Here is a 20,899-nt window from a genome sequence, read left to right as displayed (position 1 = left end):
TTTCTTCAAGGAGAAGCTAATGAATGACCACCAGGGAGAGCCAAGAATGACAAGAAGGAAATTAATTCTTGGACCAGCCCATGAATTAAGGTGGCTCAGTCCCACATGGCTGGCTGCATGGTTTGAGTCCAGGGTCTGGTGGCTTACAGAACGCCAGGGCACACGTGCATGCTCAAAATCACAAAAGGAGCAATGGAGACTGCGCTCTCACTTTCACCTTTCTCTTTTTCTTTCTCTCTCTCCCAGTTAGCACGCATGCCCTTTAGCAAATAAAACAAAATAAAACTAGACTAATAAATAAATAAATAAATAAATAAATATTTACCTAAACAAATTTTTTTTCTGCCAAGGTCAGAAAAAAGAAGAAAGAAATAGATTCTTATGGTAAAATACAGCAAATTAAATTTTTGGTTTTCATCTTAGTCGCAACCATAACCCTATTTCCATGGGTCCATTCACATAAAAACATGTTTTGAAGTTTATTTTTTCCATGACCAAGAGAGACAACAAGAGAGACAGAGACAGAATCCCCGACAGGGTTGTGATGCACTGATCTACCCCTGGCCCTTAGATGCCCTAGGTCATGGACACACGGGTGCCCAGCATACTTAGGGAAGTCTCTGGGACTTGAACCAGGAAACTTCCCATGTGAGTGAGCCTCACAGAGCGTCATGGTCAGCACTGCACCACCACCTGGCTCTCTAAAATCACTTTTGAAACACAGAAAACCACCAGATGACGAAATAGACAACAGTGCTCACGGGGTATTTTAATCTGAAACAGATTGTATTTCTGCCATAAGAGCCACAATGTGTATCTGGTATTTCAAATCATGACAGGAGCTAAAAGCTATTTCGCTCTTTAACTGAAACAGAGCCAGCACTGTAAGGAGAGCCCTGTACTCACCTGTGTGGGCAGGAGACTCCAGTTTTGCTTACTCCGGATCTGACTATCCACCAGGTCGCCATCACATATGCTATCTGCTGCTCGGCTTAAGAGCATCAAGTGCTTTTTCATGTACGCGGTTCTCGGAGGGAAGGCTACTGGCCTGTACCAGCAATTTCTTCAAGGAGAAGCTAATGAATGACCACCAGGGAGAGCCAAGAATGACAAGAAGGAAATTAATTCTTGGACCAGCCCATGAATTAAGGTGGCTCAGTCCCACATGGCTGGCTGCATGGTTTGAGTCCAGGGTCTGGTGGCTTACAGAACGCCAGGGCACACGTGCATGCTCAAAATCACAAAAGGAGCAATGGAGACTGCGCTCTCACTTTCACCTTTCTCTTTTTCTTTCTCTCTCTCCCAGTTAGCACGCATGCCCTTTAGCAAATAAAACAAAATAAAACTAGACTAATAAATAAATAAATAAATAAATAAATATTTACCTAAACAAATTTTTTTTCTGCCAAGGTCAGAAAAAAGAAGAAAGAAATAGATTCTTATGGTAAAATACAGCAAATTAAATTTTTGGTTTTCATCTTAGTCGCAACCATAACCCTATTTCCATGGGTCCATTCACATAAAAACATGTTTTGAAGTTTATTTTTTCCATGACCAAGAGAGACAACAAGAGAGACAGAGACAGAATCCCCGACAGGGTTGTGATGCACTGATCTACCCCTGGCCCTTAGATGCCCTAGGTCATGGACACACGGGTGCCCAGCATACTTAGGGAAGTCTCTGGGACTTGAACCAGGAAACTTCCCATGTGAGTGAGCCTCACAGAGCGTCATGGTCAGCACTGCACCACCACCTGGCTCTCTAAAATCACTTTTGAAACACAGAAAACCACCAGATGACGAAATAGACAACAGTGCTCACGGGGTATTTTAATCTGAAACAGATTGTATTTCTGCCATAAGAGCCACAATGTGTATCTGGTATTTCAAATCATGACAGGAGCTAAAAGCTATTTCGCTCTTTAACTGAAACAGAGCCAGCACTGTAAGGAGAGCCCTGTACTCACCTGTGTGGGCAGGAGACTCCAGTTTTGCTTACTCCGGATCTGACTATCCACCAGGTCGCCATCACATATGCTATCTGCTGCTCGGCTTAAGAGCATCAAGTGCTTTTTCATGTCACCTCTGCAGAGAGAACCAGTCTGGATTACACCACTACTCACACCCAGGCCTTCGCAGTATGAGGAAGATACAAATCCTACCCCTCACTAGTTCTGACACTCACCCTGCAGCTACAGGCTTCACATGGATGTAGTTCTCCTGGACAAAGAGGGGTGCTATGGAATAATCGTGAAAAAAGAGGTCTGACTTGTCCACAAGAGACATATGAGCAGTCTCCTCTCCAGCTGCAAACACTTTCCGAGCAACATCAAATGGGCCCTAGAAAAAGAGAGGCATATGCATACATCCATCCATCAATTAGAACGGCTGAAATCCAACACACTGATAATACTGAATGCTGATATGAAGCAACAGGAACTCTCATTCATTGCTGGTGTGAATATAAAATAGTACAGCCCCTACCTACGGAGACAGTCTGGCAGTTTACTACAAAACTAAACATATATATATTTTGAGAGGTTTTAGCTATAGGGCGCGTGTGCTCACCAGAAAGAGAGACAGAAAGTGAGAAATCACCCCCGGGGGGATGACCACACTGCAATCCTTCTCCTCCATTCTCCTCTCGGGATCATGGGCACGCACGCACACGCACCCAGCGTGAGTTTAAGCCAGCGGGTCCAGGACTTGAACTGCAGTCGACTACACGGGAGTCCAGTGACATAGCCATTACGCTAACTGCTGGTCCCATCTAAACGTACTCTTACCATCTTATCCAGCAGTTGTGTTCCTTGGTATTTAGCCAAATGAACTGAAAACTATGTCCATGCAAAAAACTGCACACAGGCTTATGGCAACTTTATTCAAAAACTGCCAAAAGTTGGAAGCCACCAAAATGTCCTTCGGTGGGTGAATGGATACACAAGCTGAGATGCAGTCAGACAACGGGGTATTATTCAACAATAAAAAGAAATAAGCTGTTGGGTCAGCCAATGGGATGGTGGTTATTAAGGTGGCTGGATCCCACATGGCCAACTGTGCAGTTCGAGTCCCGGACCCACAGGTTTGAAAACTCATGCTGGGCACGTGTGCATGCATGCCCCGCACCCCAAGAGGAGAACGGAAGAGAAGGGAATTCACCACCTAGAGGTTGATCTCTCTCTATTCGGCAAGCGCACATACCGTAAGCAAAACTAAAAAGATTTTCTGTAGCAAAATGTAATCGCCAAAAAAAAAATTCAACGCTAAAGTACACCGTGGACTGTGGGTGACAAGATGATGTGTCCTTCGATTATGGGCCACCCTGGAGGAGGACGCCGACAGTGGGAAAGGCTGTGCATGTGTGGGGGACAGCAGGTACAGCTCGGTACCTTCTGCTCAAGTATGCTGTGAACCTAAAACAGCTCTATGAGATAAAACGTACTGATTAAAAAAAAGCCTAATTTGAACTAAAAACACTTTCAGTAGCTATCTATAGCCTGTGGGTTCTACAGGTGTATCAAGGAACTGTAATAACTATTTCTATTGAGCTAATACCTACAGAGCAAGCAGCATTGTGGCCTGGAAGAGCAACTAAGAAATGGGAATCCATTTTACCAGTTTGATGTCCTTTTTGGCCCTGTGCGAATCCGCCTTGGCCTGGTCATAGCTTAGTGCCTTACTTCGTGCACACCACATACTCAGATTGTGCAAAACCTAAAAACAAAAACCACAAATAAGATGACATCAAGACGGGAAAACGCTGCCACTCCCCACCCCTGCAAGGTGGAAGACACTAATTCAAGAGCAACAGCTGCCGTAAAAGATAGACTTGATTTACCTGTCTGATATCTTGATTCGCTCCCAAAATTATTTCATTCATAGCTGGAGGGGGGATCTTTAAGCCCTCCTTAAATGCAATAGACATCATAGCACCCTGAAATTGACAAGAGGGGAGAATCTGTAAAAACCTTGTTTAAAAACTCATGTAATCAGGTATTTTAAAATGATCTATCAGGTACTTTCAAAAACTGACCTTAAATAAATAGGGTGGAGAGACAGAAAAAAAGTTTAATCATCATACCTTAATCTGTTCAAGCCGAGGTCTTTGAAAACGAAGATCAAAACAGTAATGAACCAAAGAACGAATCTTGGGATGATTTCTATCATTGCACATACAAATAATGGGAATCTTAGTATGTTTTATCAAGCCAATTAATTCCTGAAAGGCAAATTTGCAATACAAAAACAATTATTTTAGAAATAACAAATACCACACAATATTCTAATATTTTAGGTTTTAAAAACCTCCTCAGCCTCATGCCTCCGCTGCCATAAATATCAGTGCATGGTTTTTCTTAAAAATCTACCGATCAACAGAACTGTGGGACGACAGTGCCCTCGGTACCTGGATGCCTCCCCTGTCCTCGTTGCCGGCCATGCCATCCACTTCATCCATGATGAGGGCGTGCTTCGAGCTCACGGAGGGGACGGCTCCGCCTGGCCAGGTGGAGAAGCAGTGAGGTAGGGACAAAGACAAAGAAACTATTGCTCAAAGCTGCTCCGTCATACACGGAAAACTGCACAGCACACTTAAATTTCAAACGAATCCCATTTCTCTTCCCAAATGAAGCCTTTAAGAAACATTCAATACATATTATAAATGTGTAGAGATGAGCAGGTGATTCCTGGATTCCCACACACCCAGCAGTGGTTCGAGTCCCAAACATGGTGACTGGCGGGACCAGCAGTTAACGTAACGGCTATGTTGCTGGACTCCCATGTAGTTGACTGTGGTTCATGTCCCGGACCGGGTGCCTTAAAACTCACGCCAGGCGCATGTGTGTGCGTTCGTGCCTGAGATTCCGAGAAGAGAATGGAGAAGGGATTGCAGCGTGGCCATCCCCCCCGGGGGTGATTTCTCGCTTTCTGTCTCTCTGTCTCTGTCTGTCTGGTGAGCGTACATGCTCAATGACAAAAATCTCTCTCAAAAAAAAAAATGGCAGCTTGGAAATCATACCAGGCGTGTGTGTGTGCGTGCCCAAAATCCTGAGAGGAGAATGGAGGAAAAGGGATTGTGGCATGGCCACGTGGGATCCAGTGCCTTAACCTCCACACTTGCTGACGTGTTCTGCATTTCAAAAAGCCTCGAGGACCTAAAAAGAAGGTAACTCCCCATCCATGAGTTATATCCGGTCCTCTTACCCCGTTAGCCCAGCACTTCGCCGGGTACGTCACGCACAGCAGCGCTCAACACCAGTCACCACACATGGAGGTGAACTGCTTTTCTTACGTAACAAGAGCAACGGCAAAACAGTTCGAAAAGCCACGTACTTGAACAGAAGCCTTCGATGCTGGTGTTGTTTAATGATTCGGCAACAATCGACTTCAAACTGTTCTTACTGCGAGTGTCACTTGCATTCAGTTCCACGTAGCTATATCCCAATTCCTAATCAAAAAATAGGCGACCGTTACAATCACAATGCAAAAAGATTCAACAGTTCCTTCTCCCCCAAAAAAGGCCAGTTAAGGGAAAAAGAGACTAGAAACCTGAGTAAAAATAAAAAGTATGACTTTAATACACAATGTGATTAACTATCATAAGCCTCAATATTAGACATTCCTAAAGTATCATATGCACATACGGCACACACACACGTGAACACACACTTGGTCTGAAAAGCCGAGCTGGTAAACCTCTCATCTGGAAGGGAGCACTCTGCATGTGCGCGCGACAGTGCGTGTGGTGCTTCAGATCACTCGAGCACCTCGCTATCCTGTGAGCCTCCTGCCTCAGCCTCCCGAGTACTGGGTTCACACGTGTGTGCCCCACACCCAGCTCTTTCACACAGGGTCTCACTTTGTCATGACCCTCTTGCCTCAGTGTCCCCAGGAGCTGGCATGAAGGGCGTGTACCACTGTGCCTGGACTCTAGGGGTGGGCTCCCGTGTGGCCTCAGCCCACTGTGCAGCAGCACCCAGAGCACACTCCTGCGGCCAGGCCAGCAGAGCAGATGGGAGCAAGCACTTTACTAAGCTTCCCTCTTAAGGCCCTAGAAAGAATTCAATATACTCTTCCCGAGAATTCAGTGGGAGGCTGAACTAATCTGCTAGAACACACCAAGGAGTGATTCTTGCCTCTTCAAGATAAATGCCAAAGGCAAATCCATCTATGTCAAACAAATGCAATATGCAACTTTCCTCTTAGAGCATGAATATTCAAGTTATTATGATTCATTTCCCCAAAATTGATCAGTTTATAAAATGTTCTAATTCTCCAAAAAGATAATAACGAAAGAAAAAAGAGTCATATTCACAATTACAAAAACAAGGGAAATTTTCTTTTGCTTTATATTTTTAATTTGCCAGAGGCCATGTGTGCCTACCAGAGACAGAGAGAGGAGAGAAACCATCCCTCAAACCCCTCAGTGGGAATCTGGCCACACCATAATCCCTTCTCCCCCAGTTCTCCATCCTGTCAGGATTCGAGGCATACATGCACACAAGCTTGGCATGTTTTCAAGCCACCAGGCCCAGGATTTGAACGACACAGTCGGCCATATGGGGCCCAGCCCCCTTAGCCAGTATGCCCTGGCACTGCTATTTTGCTTTTCTATTTAATATTTATAAGTACAGTGAAATACATACAAAATTTTATATTTCAGTTTTCATTCTGGTCCATACAAGACCAAAAGACATCACCAGCTTAGAAGGCAGAAGGGAACTCGGCAATCCGGTCACGATCCCTGCTTTACTCGGCCCACAGCAACATGCTGGTGGGACCTGCCCAGGGCTGTGGCACATCGTCCTCGCTGTCTACAGCTCCGGCAGCCGAACAGGCAAGGACGAAGGTGGCATCCCTAGGTGGGGAGCAGCAGAAACCCTGAGTCGGAGCACCGGGGCTCAAACTGTGCCACCAGCTCTTCTCTCAGCCTGTTCCTTCTGTCCCATGAAGACGTACTTAAATCGAGCACACAAGATTCAGTACAGACAATCAGTACAAGGGCATATGAGATGTCTCCGTCTTCGGGATCTACAACCTGGAAGATAATGCCCCCGAGTGCTTAGCACACCGCCTGGCTCACAGGCAATCACCTGGTGGTGTAATGAGCACTACTAAAGGAGGATGGGGGGGGACAGGTGGTGTAGTGGTTAAGGGGCTGGACTCCCACGTGGTCAACCGCAGTGAGTCTCAGACCTGGCTGCTTGAAAATCACACCGAGCACATGCGTGTGCATACCCCAAATCTCAGGAGAATGGAGAAGGGACTGTGGTGTGGCCGTCCCCAGCTCAGGGGTGATTTCTCATTCTCTCTCTCTCTCTCTGGTGAGCACACGTTCCCTATGGCAAGAATAAACCAACAAAAAGGATAAAAATGACAAATATCACCAGCACCAAAGCAAATTCTGAAGGTGAGCTTTTAGAACACGCAGGTTTACACACGGCACACCACACACGCAGACTCATGTCCACACAGGGCCACTCCCCGACTACCTCCCCACGGCACGGTCACGGAGCACCCACCTGACACACCAGAGACGCTGTGGTGGTTTTGCCGACACCCGGAGGGCCCGAGAGCAACGCTGCTTTAAAACTAGAGCCATCGTCTTTGCCGGCGAATTTCCCAAACCTTGCTGCTAGGAGAAAAGGAAATTCCGGAGCGTTAACCTCTATCACCTACAGAAATTCAGGAATGAAAGCGACAGCTGTGCATACACTTCAGAGACAGCGATCCTCCGGTTTAGTTCTAAATTTGCAGGATGTTGTCTAGAAAGATGAACAACGGCTTTCAGTGTCTTTAGTGAAGTTCTCCCCCCACCTCGCCTCCACCCAAAACAAAATACGAAAACAAATGTACTTTAAAACACTGATTTGAAACAATTTTAGGAGTTTCCCTTCCTACCACAGCACAGGCCTCTGAGCATGCTGCCTGGGCTCCTGCTCTCACCTCACCTACCGGAAGGCTGTCCCTCCTCGGCCGGGAGTACGCTAAGCTGGGCTTGCACCCTCTGTGCCTGCCTCCTCCGTAAAAGGAGAACATGACAGTAACGCCGTTGGGAGGGAAGTCGTGGGATGGAGGTGCTCAGCACAGACCCCAGCACCCTCGGCTACAGGGTCACGGAAACAAGGAACGGCTGAAGATGTGTCTGCAGCTGTCTCGCACAGCTCCTCACACGCCGCTCTCCTCTCCTCGGCCCACGGCTGCCCGGCACACAAAGGGTGCTCCGCCATGAGGGAGGAGTGGTTCAGCCCAGACAGAGCACCTGGAGCCTTAAAAATTCCCCTCCAAGCTCACAAAACACATGCACCTCCTTTCAAGGCAGATATTATGTGGTTTCAGAAGGAGAAAAGGAGCCGACTCACATTCAGCCCCGTCATGAGAGGTACACCATCTACCTGTCATAAACGCACTGCCTCGTCAGGGGTGAGTGACGGCCACCCAGAGATGGACAGCCCAGCCATCGCTAAGGGATTGGCTGTGATGCTCACGAGGCTTTTTTCGTTTTTACGTTTTTGCCATAGGGTGGTGCATGTGCTCGCCACAGAGAGAGAGAGTAAAAGGGAGGAATCACTCCCCAGGAGGATGGCCATGCTGCAATCCCTTCTCCATTCTCTTCTCGGGATTTTGGGCACACACACGTGTCCAGCATGATTTTCAAGATGCCAGATCTGGGACTTGAACTGTGGTTGGCAACGTGGGAGTCCAGAGCCTTAACCACCACACCACCTGCTGGCCCCAATGCTTGCAAAATGTTGCCTTCTCATTTCTTACACATTATTCCCCAAGGCTGTGGTTGAAGCTTAAGACAACATTCCTAACACTTACGACCTGAGGCCTCAGTTACAAAATCATTTTGGCATTAAATACTTTTGTGGTTTTTCATTTTCCAGGACAAATACACCGAACTCCAGGACATAAACTGCAGAAGCACAGGCCTACCACGAGCAGATCAAACACCCTCCCGGGATCCCGGCTGCCTGTTCTGCACACACATCTGGGCGAGGTACTCACGTCTCTCCCCGGTGCACTTGACAATCTCAAGGGTCCTGCTCTCGCATGTCTTCAGACCTTAGGACACGTACTTTGTCTCACCCCACACCCACCTCTCCCTTAAACTAGCTACCTGCTACGCAGCTCCCAAGTCCTACTTAGCTTCCTCTCACCTTCGTCCAGAGACGGAGGGTCCGTCCCCATCCCTGACCTCCACCCCTGCACCACCCCGCATGGGAGCCCATGACAAGATGTGGCACGTGCATTTTCAGGGCTGGCTCGTATGTCTCCCCGCTGACTGTGAGCACCTGAGGGAGACGGTGTTCTGTCTGCACTGCCACCAGGGCCTAGCACGGCACTGGGGTGCAGAGCAAGCTCTCAGTGAACGCTTGCTGACGGAGGAACAAATGCGTGTGTCCCACTGAGCCAGCACTGACAGACGCACACGGAAATGAGCAGAACTGTGACATCACCGTGCTTTTTATCTGCAGACGGACTCTCGTGCCAGTTCCGGAGCCAGCGCAGGAGTTTGTTGGCACAGCTCTGGTCGCCCTGCTGCCCGATTATGGTCTTGAGCGAGGTGGGCTTGTACTTGTCCACCCAAAGCAAGCTCTCCCCTTGGCTATCGCTGCTGTCGTCAGCCAGGTCCCCAGCCTTGCTGTCTACAGGTGTCCCCTGGGCCACCTGCTCCCTGAAGTCCAGGCCTCTCCGAAACACACTTGTTTCCTTCTTTGACTTGACAGGGCTGTCCTTTTTGGGAGTCACCTTCATCTTTTTAGACGCTGATTCATTCTTAGTTGGACTAATTTTTCTCTTTCCTTGGTCTTTTTTCTGAGGTGTCCGCTCCAATTTGGACTTTTCCTTCTTCATCTTAAAAAGTAGACGAGAGAGAAAAAGAAATACGATAAGACATACGGACTTTCTATCCTGCTACAGGTGCTCCAGAGGGCAATCGGGTAGCGCTGGTCCTTGCTGATGAACCCTGCTGTGCAGAAACTGCTGCCTTTCAAACATTACAAAGATCAACAACAAACATACCAAAATGCACTCAGTGGCAATTTTTCAAAGAGAGAACATATTGGTTTTTTTTAAAGTAGTAAGTATTCAGGGGCTGGCAGGTGGCATGGTGGTTAAGGGCACTGGACTCCCACATGGCCAACTGCAGTTCGAGTCTCGGACATGGCAGTTTGCTTTCTCACTTTCCCTTTCTCTCTCTCTCTCTCTCTCTCTGGTCAAATTTTTTTTAATTAGTACATAAGTAAATAAAGTTAAATAATTCTTTTTTAAAAAAAGTGGTAAGTATTTCAATTTTAGTTTGAAAAAGCAGGGCAAAAGGATAAGAGATTTTTGTTTCCGTTTCCTGACTAAAAAAACTAATGCTGGGACAGCTCTGAGGCCTGGTGGATAAGGCAGCCAGACTCCACATGACTGAGTGTGCAGTTCAAGTCCCAGACCTGATAGCTTAAAATACATACCGCACGTGTGTGCATGCCCACAATCCCAAAAGGGAGACACAGAGGAGAAGGGGCTGCAGCATGACCGTTCCCCAAGGGAGATGCTTTCTTCTCCCTCTCTCTGCCTCCAGTGAGCACACATGCCCACACCACAAAAAAAAGGCCAACGCCTCGGGCGCTGGGTGGCGGCTCAGCACAGCATTATTACTGCGTCCATCCCCAGGGCCTCTCCGACACTCAGGGCTCGCTAGCGTCTGTGATCCAGGCAGGCTGAGACTGGACGGTGGGTCACGGTGTGGGGGTACCCGTCTGTCTCTTTCTCTCTTTGGCTCTCTCTTATGAAAGATTTTTTTTTTTAATGTATTAACAGTAATATTTTTTAAGAATTATTTTATTTTTAATTTTATTTATTTAATTTGACCAGAGAGGGACAGAGAGAGCAAGCGAGTGAGAACAAGAAAGCAAGCCGCCAAGTCAGGGACTCGAACCGTGGTCAGTCAGTGGAAATCCAATGCCCTTGCCACCACACCACATGCCGCCCCGAAAGAAATTTTTAAAAATACCTGTCCAAAAATTGTACACAAATGGCATTACGTGTGTGTGTATACTATTTTATATATATATATATACACACACACATATATATATATTATACACAAACAAACATATATATTTGTTTGTGTATAATATTCCAAAGGATAGAAACCCAAATGTCCACTCAATGATGAATGGATTTAAAAGATATTCTATACACACACGCAATAAAATATTATTCACCTATAAAAAGGATGAAATACTGATTGATACATGCTACGAAAGAGGAAAACATGAGACCATTATGCTAAGCAAAAAAAAAAAACAGACATAAAAGGCCACGTGTTGTGAGATCCTATTTACATGACACTTCTAGTAGAAATTAGCACAGCGACTATCCCGGGACGGGTATGAGTGACTGTTCATGGGTACAGAGGTTTGGGGGGGCCGTGAAAACATTCTGGAATGAGACAGTAGTGATGGCTGCACACTCTTATGACTATACTAAACACCACTGACTTAAATACTTTAAAACTGCATTTGATATGTGAATACTATCTCAAGGTTTTAAAGTCAGTGCCTCTTTACCAGAATATACTAAAACTGGTGAGTGAGTGTTTCAGGAGAAACAGGGTACCAGCGTAGTTTTAAAACATCTCCCCAGGTGGGCTCTGTGGCATGGTGGGGAAGGCAGCGAGATCCAACATGGCTGCCCTGCGGTTCGAGTCCTAGACCCAGCAACGAGAAACTCGCCAGGCACATGTGCATGCATGCTGGAAATCCCAAGAGGAGGGAGAGATGGAGGGAAAGGGACTGTGGCATGACCACGCCCCATACAGAGTGCCTTCTCACTTTCCCTCTCTCTCCGTTTCTCCGTGGCAAGCACACATGCTAACAACCAAAGTTTCTCCCCCAGACAGCGTGAATTACAAAGGCCAACAGTCACTTTACAAGTGGCGAAACCCAGCAGACATCATCTTCACCAAGTAATGAAAGTTGTTGTCTCCAATAACTTTGGACATCATGCAAATATGGTGTGATGGAGGCCAGCAGGTGAAATGGTAGTTAAGGTACTGGACTCCCTCACGGCCAACTGCGGTTCAAGTCCCGGACCTGGGGGCTTGAAAATCATGCTGGACACGTGTGTGCACCCAAAATCGCGAGAAGAAAATGGAGGAGAAGAGATTGCAGCGTGGTGACTGCCCCTGAGGGGTGAGTGTAGTCAGTAGATATGTTATGAGCAATCCACTGTCCTGTCCCTCGGAAGTGTGCTGAGAGGTGAAGGAAGCCCACCAAAGATGACTGCCAGCCCGAAGGGAAGTAAGTTTATCCGTGGCAGAAGCAGAGGTTAATCTTTTAACCACCACGCCTGTCCCCACCCAAAGCGCGTCTAGGAGACAGGAAAGCTGCTGCACACCAGTTTAAACAGATCGAGCTCACTTTATACAGACCTCGGCTTCAGCTGCTATCTCATACTTGGACTTCTTGCCTGGCATCGTCCGGATCAGATCCAACAGGCCATCTTCATCAATAATTTTTGTCCCCAAGGCTGCAGCCTATTGATCAGAAATGCAAATCATCAAAACTGCATCCAGGGAACCAGCAGTTAGTGTAATGGCTATGTCGCTGGACTCCCACGTAGTCGACTGCAGTTCGCGTCCCGGACCTGGTGGCTTAAAACTCACGCTGGGCGTGTGTGCGTGCGTGCCCAAGATCCCGAGAGGAGAATGGAGGAGAAGGGATTGTGGCGTGGCCGTCCCCCCTGGGGGGTGATTTCTCGCTTTCTGTCTCTATGTCTCTCTCTGTCTGGCGAGCGTACGCGCCCTATAGCAAAAATCTCTCCAAAAAATAAAACACTGCATCCTAACCATTCCTTTCTTTAATAAAAAGAGTCTGGGGCCTATTAGTAGGTAAAAACCCACATCTGTAAATTAGATAACACTAGAATACAAAACAAAAACGATGATAACACATTCATTTAAAAGTACTGTTATATAGAAAGAAAACTTACACGTACCCTATAGCAAATTAAAAAAAGAAACAAAGAAAATGGGTCAGCCCATGGAGCAGTGGTAGAGGTGGCTGGCTCCCACATGGCCAACTACACGGTCAAGCCCTGAACCTAGCGGCTCCAGAAGCATGCTGGGCATATGTGCATGGATCTCCTCCACCCTGAAAGGAGGCAGAAATGGAGGCGGGTTACGGTGTGACCGTTCTCCCATGGAGAAGTGATCAGTCGAGATCGATTGATTCATCTCTGTGTCTCTCTCCCTTCCTCCCTCTCTCCCTCCCTTTGTCCTTTTATTTGTTCATTTATTTTAATTTGACCAGAGAGAGACACACAGAGAGAGAGAGAGAGAGAGGAGAGGGAAAGTGAGAAAGCAAGCCACCAGGTCTGGGATTCAAACTGTGGATGGCCATGTGGGAATGTCTAGCACCTTAACCAACACACCACCTGCTGGTCCCTGGAAATTTTTAAAAGTTAATACCTGTCCAAAAATTGTACACAAATAGCATTACGTGTGTGTGTGTTTGTATACTATTATGTGTGTGTGTGTCTCTGTCTCTCTCTCCCTCCCTCCCTCTCTATCTCTGTCTCTCCAGTGAGCCCATATGCCCTCTGGCAACATTTAGAAGAAGAAAAAAAAAAGGGCAGATACATTTCACAGGACTAGTAGGCTGGCGCTTTAAGAATCATGTTACTATCCTGGGGAACTGCTTTCCTCCCCTAGAAAAAGGCGAAGCCCCTAGGGCCTAGGCCCAGCTCTTTCCACCCTCCCCATGTCTCACTCATGTCTCAGCACCTTCTCCCTAACAGGACCCCAGTGTATCCACCTCAAGTGATGCACATGACTGGTCCGAGGCAATCAGAAAGCCCTGATCTCCCATGTGACAGTTCTGGCCAATGCGACTGAAGTGGGAGATGTGTTTCTGGGAGAATTCCTGCCAAGCCAGTCAGCCACTCTGACACCTCGCCACTGCTCCCTCTCGGCAGCCTCGAATGGAAACCTGAATGCCCAGAGCTGCAGCTGCTCTTCCAGTGCAAGGCAACGTGCTTGAGGACTCGAGCTAACACAAGCGACAGAGGTGGGACATGGAAGTAGCCTGGTTACGTTCCAGAGCTGCTGAACGATCCCCAGCAGCTGCCTGCCTCTGAATTCTTCTTAGGTGAAGTAAGTAAGCAGCAGCTGTTTATCAGTTGGGAATTCTGTTCTTGGAGCTCAACACAATCCCACGCAACAGAACTCTAGTTTTTACCATAATGGCTTCAAATAAGAAAATAAGATGGAGGGCCAGACAGCAGCACAACGGTAAAGTGACATTTTACAAGGTGAGCCCATATGAGAAGGTTCCAGGTTCACGTCAGAGACTCCCTGAGGATTCCGGACACATACATGCCCATGATCTGGCTGCCCATGATCAAGATTCTGCTAGAGAAGCTGTCTCTCTACTTGTCTCTCTCTAGCTCGCTCGATCCCTCCCTTAATCACCATGTCACCTGCTGGCCTGGTTTAAACACATTATTTATAGGGGACCAGCAGTTGGCGTAATGGCTATGTTGCTGGACTCCCACGTGGTTGACCGCGGTTCGTATCCTGGACCCGGTGGCTTAAAACTCACGCCGTGCGCGTGTGCGTGCGTGTCCAAGATCCCAAGGGGAGATTGGGGGAGAAGGGATTGCGGCGTGGCCATTCCACCTACGGGGTGATTTCTCGTTTTCTGTCTCTCTGTCTCTCTCTTTCTGGTGAGTGCACACACCCTATTGCAAAAGAAAAACAAAACTCTCCAAAAAAAATTAAATTAAATTTTAAAAAGTAAGATGAAGGGGCCAGCAGTTAGAGTAATGGCTATGTCGCTGGACTCCCACGTAGTCGACTGCGGTTCGAGTCCCGGACCCGGTGGCTTAAACTCACGCTGGGCACGTGTGCATGCGTGCCCAAGGTCCCGAGAGGAGAATGGAGGAGAAGGGATTGCAGCGTGACCATCCCCCCTGGGGGGTGATTTCTCACTTTCTATCTCTCTGTCTGTCTCTGTCTGTCTGGCGAGCACACGCGCCCTATAGCAAAAACCTCTCCAAAGAGAGGGAAAAAAAAGTAAGATGAAGTATCCAATAGCATATACACCCAGTTAGGACTAGAAGAAAAATAAAACTGCATTTGTTTCGGTCTTTCAGAAAAGAAAAAAAGAGATTTAAAGTAGGATACTCTAAGAAAGTCAAGCAAACAGGAACTGAGTGTTAACTGAGAAGCCAAAATCCTGGGCTCGAAGCCAACGACACTTCTGTGGAGAAGGAATAATGCAGGGAAAAGCCATTTTTCTTTCTCTTGGCTCTGTGTAAAGAGCATTAGTACAAATTGGTCACGTTAAGAGCGTGCCAAGGCCAGCAGCACGCTCGCTCAGCCGAGGACACAGCAGTCCCCACCTTATCGCTCTTGGACTGCCCGCTGTCACGACCCATGACCAGGTAGTTCGTCTTCTTGCTGACATTTCCTGTGACTTTGCCCCCATAGCGCTCAATTAGAGACTTGGCCTCGTCCCGTTCAATGGACTCCAGCACTCCTGTGATGACAAATGTAAGGCCTTCCAAGCAATTTTCAGCTCCCTAAAAACCGAAATGTTCAAGCAGAGAGGAAATTACATAGTCACTTCCCAAAGAAATATTTGGCATCAAAACTGCAGGAAGTTCATATTTTTCATTTGACATCATAAATAATCTCAGCATGAAAAATCTGCTGGAAATTTCCAAGAAATAAGCACGACCTGAAATTAAATCCTGAGACATTTTTATTAGCTAACATTTAAGAAACTTTTAAAGCTAGCAATGAGAAACGTAAATCCAATGCTGTTCGCGGCACATGAAATTTACTCAGCCATACTATTTTCCAAGATGTTCTTTTTTATATAGTCATTAACTTGCATAACTTTATGTAATCAAATGCAATCCACCTATACAAATCCTCACTATTGTTTAAAAAGAGAAAGTATTCATTCTGAAAAGCTACACAAGCGTGAGCTCCTGCCCCTCTCCCTGCTGATTACTCTAGGACAATAAATCTAACCACCAGCTAGTAACTTAAAGGTACGATCGTTTATTCCCGGGCACTGCAAGATGTACCCCTATTAACCTCCTCAGGCATGCTACCTGCTTCAACTGTATCACGTTTAGTTCCTCGCACACGCCATGCGAGACCCTTTCCCCAGCTAGGACATCACACATCTGTCGCCTCTGCCCAGGTCACACATCATGACACCCAGCGACTCCCTTTCTTTGTGCAAGTCCCCATTTTGATGTCACTTCCTCTACAAGCTGCACTCAAGGTCAAATTCCTCTTATGCCCTCTAAGGGCGTCTTGGATTTTTTCCCAGTTATAATTCAGGAATACTTTATTTAATGTCTCTTTCCTTGGGCTGTAAGTATGGTAAGAGTCCAGAGCATTAGTCTGGTCACGGGTGTATTCTCAAAGCCTAGCCTAGGCTGTTATTTAAAGGAAAACTTTTCTACTATCAAGCAGTGATCCATAATGTGAATAAGCACCCCAAAATCTGAAGGATGGTGACGGAGCCTCTCCTGTCGGCAATCTCTCGTTACTAACTCTCGGGGGCAGTAAGCACAGCCGACACTGCATGGACCCGGAGGCGGAGGCCCTCAGGGCGCCATGTCCTCTCAGCACCTTACCTTGGGTATTTCTTTGGAGCCTAGAGCTTTGGGGCCTTCGCGATTTAAGTAGCTTCGATAAGCTTGATAATTACTGCGTTTCTTTTCAGATTCTTCTGGACTTACAGACTTTGGAGAGAGGGAAAGGAAAATGAAGAAAAGTCATACAAAATTCAGGCAAAATTAAAAATACATACCTGAAAACAAACATTAGTCACTCGTGTTTAGTCCTGAAAATAGCAGGGCAGGTAAGCATAAGCCAATTTGCTGGCTCCATGCAAAAAAAGAAAAAAATGTGTTTTCTTTTAGAAAGTCACATGAATTTTAAATTCTATTCCCTAACATATCCATGCTTATTTTGACAGAAAAAATCAGTTCTTCTCCAAGTAAAACGGATCATCCCAGAAGCAACCCCATGGCCTCGCACACCCCAGAAACGCTAGGCCGTGCTACATCCCGAGAGGGTGAGCACGCTGCTCTGAGGGCCCTGTGAGCAGGAGCGAGCTGCCCCCGAAGGGCAGGCACGTTCTTCACGCCACCATGTTCCCGTCTGTTTATACTCTCCCTTCCTACTTCTCTCAGGGGACCGTACCACTGAGTTTGCTCTGAAAATCCTGGGGAGGTTTTTCAGACAGGGCCCACCTCCATGTTTCTGAACCAGAGATACAGGGCATAGCTAGGATGTGTGTCCGCGGTGGGGGGAACGTCCCGGGATAATTCTGACTCGAGAACCGCTACCAGACGGTTCCTCTTATTTTTCCCACTTCTTAGCTTACATTATTCTTAACTTTTTTTTTTTTTTTTGAGAGGTTTTTGCTATAGGGCGCGTGCACTCGCCAGACAGAGAGAGAGACAGAAAGTGAGAAATCACCCCCCGGGGGGTTGGTCACGCCGCAGTCCCTTCTCCTCCATTCTCCTCTCAGGATCTTGGGCACACACGCACATGCGCCCGGCGTGTTTTAAGCTGCCAGGTCTGAGACGCAAACCACGGTCGACTATGTGGGAGTCCAGCGACATAGCCATTACACTAACTGCTGGTTCCCCATTATTTTTAACTTCTAAGTAACCCCAGTTCCTTTTGAGAATAGACAAAATATGAATTCATATGATTTAACCAATAATATAGTTAGGCTGGTTTGGTGATGTTATGAGTTTAAAAAGTCATTATAGATCAGTTATAGAATCAAAGCCTTTTTTTTTTTCCCTAATTTTTTTGCTATAGGGCTGCTAGAGGTATGCTCACCAGGAAAAGACAAAGAGAAACAGAAAGAGGGAAAGTAAGAAATCACCCCCCCAGGGGGATGACCATGCCACAACCCTTTCTCATCCATTCTCATCTCAGGATTTTAGGCATGCATGCATACGTTCCTGGTGTGACTTTCAGGCTACCAGGTCCGGGACTCGAACCAGAGTCAGCCATGTGGGAGTCCAGTACCTTAACCAGGCCAGCACCCGTTGGCCCTTAAACCCTATTTTTAACAATGGGTCTCAAATTTTGGTGTGCATTCATATCATATAAGAAGTTTATTAGGGGCCAGCAGGTGGTGTGGTTGGGGATGCTGGACTCCCACATGGCCGATCGTGGTTCAAGTCCTAGACCTGGTGGCTTGCTTTCTCACTTTCTCTCTCATGCTTGCTCTCTCTCACTCTGTCCCTCTCTGCTCAAATTAAAATACATAAAGTTAAATAACATAATTATTTTTTTTTTAAAAAGAAGTAGTTTATTAAAATATAGCTGCTCATAGGGCCAACAGATGGAGTAGTGGTTAAGGCACTAGACTCTCACATGGCCAACCATGATTCAAGCCCCAGACCTGGTGACCTGAAACTCAAGCCAGGCACACGTGCCCAAAATCCCGCGGGGAATTTGGGCAATGTTCATAAATATGCCTAAAGGAACAATTCACTTTTTGGTCTCAGATTTTTCTCCACTAAACAGTTATCTGTTGGATGAATGTTTTTCTTCAGGCGCACTAAACATCTTCAGTTTACAGAGGAGAGGGGGCTGAGGCATGGCGGTCCACCCTGGAGCTGAGTTCTCACCTCTAGGGGATGATTTCTCACTTTCCCTTTCATTGTCTCTCTATACCAAGCACATGCACTCTATGGCCAAAAAAAAAAAGTTACTCAGACCATGTGCCCTGGGTAACTATGTTTTTAACACACTCTGGAAGAGTCCAGTGCATACCAACATGGACTAAATACTCACTTATAACAGTAATTCTATTTTTTTACATTCTGAATTATAAACTTATCAAATAACTTTGAAACTGTACCTATTTACTAAGTCAGAATTATTTGACAGAGATCAGCTGAATTCAATAGATTCTGATATTCTTAAAACTGCTTCAATAAAAGTTGAGCTATTTTTATTCCAATTTTGAAAAATGCAGTAACGAATAACCGCCATCACTTAAAGGCAGTTCTTCTTTTATAAGAGTAACTCTGTAAACTGAAGATGTTTAGTGCGCCTGAAGAAAAACATTCATCCAACAGATAACTGTTTAGTGGAGAAAAATCTGAGACCAAAAAGTGAATTGTTCCTTTAGGCATATTTATGAACACTGCCCATCAGAAACATGTTGAAATTTTCACCATTTCACCTTTCTGCACTAAAAATAATGGTGGTAGGCAGCTCAAACAGACAACATTCTGCTTTTAATTCTAAGTGACTGAGAGGCTTGAACTTTCTCGTTTTTAATCTAGAGTTTTTCCAAACTGGAGATTCAGAGACCACAGCTTCTCGGATATATATAAAAATAAAAATTTTTTAAAGCGTTCACTGTTATACCATTTTTTGCTTTGAAAATTATTTCGGTATCTCAGTGTTGTTTTACAAGTGTAAAAGGAGTAAATTCAGAACAAACCAGAGTAACAATTATTTTTTAACAAAAATAGCTACAACTTCTATCAGACCCATTATGTCCCTGGCACTTCTCTCAACAGTTTTACGCATTAACTTTTTTTTAATTATTTTATTTTAATTTTCTTTATTCATTCATCTATTTTAATTTGACCAGAGAGAGACAGAGAGAGAGGGAAAGTGAGGAAGGCCCCCCGGTCTGGGACTCAAACCATGGTCGGCCATGTGGGAGTGTCCAGCACCTTAACCACCACGCCACCTGCTGGCCCCCCACATTAACTCTTTAGGTACTATTATTATCCATATTATTTCACAAATGAAGAAGCCCAGCGTAGAGGGGAAGTAAGTGGCCAAAGTCACACACCTGCTGGGTGGCAGGACTATGATCTGAAACTGGCTCTAGAGTCTGCCTGGAGTCACTGTTCTACTGCTAGTTTTGCCTTCCGAGGACCTGAGTTCAAGGCTGGCTCTGCTGCTTACTCGCTGGGTGATTTTAGAAGTTGCTTAAACACTTTCAGCCTATTCCCTCATTTTTTTTTTTCAAGTTTTTTTTTGCCATAGGGTGTATCGCTTGCCAGAGAGAGACAGAGAGGGAAACTCACAAGTCATCCCTCAGGGAGGAAGGCCACACCACAATCCCCTCTCCTCCATTCTCCTCCTGGGATGTTGGGCACACACGCACCGGCCCCACCCCCACTTATAAGTCACTGGTACTCAGACTGCAGTTGGCCATGTGGGAGTCCAGTGCCTTAGCCACCACACCATCTGCTGGTCCCCTATTTCCTTATCTTTAAGAATTAAATAATAGGGCTGGCTAGCAGGTGCCATGGTGGTTACGAGTGCTGGATTCCCACATGGCCAACCGCGGTTCGAGGCCTGGACCTGGCAGCCTGCTTTCTCACTTTTTCTCACTCTATGGTCAAATTAGTTAAAAGAATTTTTTTGAAGAATTATTTTTTATTTAATTTTTATTTATTCATTCATTTATTTTAACCAGAGAGACACACGGGGGGGGGGGAAGGGAGAAGAAGAGAGAGAGAGAGGGACAGTTAAGAAGTTATTTTTTTTTTTTAAAGAATAATAAAAGTAAATATTTCACAGGATTGTTGTAAAAATTATGTGAGATACCATATGTAAAGTATTAGCATATCTGATACACAACAGTAAATATAGGATAATTAAGCTATAATAATCTATGCTATACAACTTCTAAATAAGATGATATTTAAAAATACTATAATGACTTGGGACCATCAGTTAGCATAATGGCTATGTCACTGGACTCCCATGTAGTCGACCGTGGTTCACGTCCTAGAACCGGTGGCTTAAAACTCACGCCGGGCATGCATGTGCACGTGCCCAGGATCCCGAGAGGAGAATGGAGGAGAAGGGATTGTGGCGTGGC

General features: G+C 46.0%; 1 protein-coding gene across 2 annotated transcripts in view; it reads right to left on the bottom strand.

The window, feature by feature from the left end:
- Positions 1-20,899, bottom strand: part of RFC1 (replication factor C subunit 1) — a 64,346-nt gene that overhangs the window by 6,758 nt on the left and 36,689 nt on the right. Inside the window, exons 10-22 of one of the 2 annotated variants that reach the window (XM_027768592.1) lie at positions 16,653-16,760; positions 15,399-15,578; positions 12,427-12,531; positions 9,461-9,857; positions 7,520-7,632; positions 5,331-5,445; positions 4,405-4,496; positions 4,081-4,218; positions 3,838-3,933; positions 3,615-3,713; positions 2,185-2,339; positions 2,078-2,084; positions 907-1,017 (exon numbers count right to left, since the gene is read on the bottom strand). In XM_027768592.1, the coding sequence (XP_027624393.1) occupies positions 907-1,017; positions 2,078-2,084; positions 2,185-2,339; positions 3,615-3,713; positions 3,838-3,933; positions 4,081-4,218; positions 4,405-4,496; positions 5,331-5,445; positions 7,520-7,632; positions 9,461-9,857; positions 12,427-12,531; positions 15,399-15,578; positions 16,653-16,760 (1,716 nt within the window). The remainder of the gene's footprint in view (positions 1-906; positions 1,018-2,077; positions 2,085-2,184; positions 2,340-3,614; positions 3,714-3,837; positions 3,934-4,080; positions 4,219-4,404; positions 4,497-5,330; positions 5,446-7,519; positions 7,633-9,460; positions 9,858-12,426; positions 12,532-15,398; positions 15,579-16,652; positions 16,761-20,899) is intronic. The other variant, XM_014584454.1, reaches the window with a different exon arrangement.

Source organism: Tupaia chinensis, unplaced genomic scaffold (assembly GCF_000334495.1).
Source record: "Tupaia chinensis unplaced genomic scaffold, TupChi_1.0 Scaffold146907_1, whole genome shotgun sequence".
Classification (NCBI taxonomy): Eukaryota; Metazoa; Chordata; class Mammalia; order Scandentia; family Tupaiidae; genus Tupaia; species Tupaia belangeri.
The sequence above is the reverse complement of the archived record's forward strand: the minus strand, read 5'-3'. Positions and strand labels throughout refer to the sequence as shown.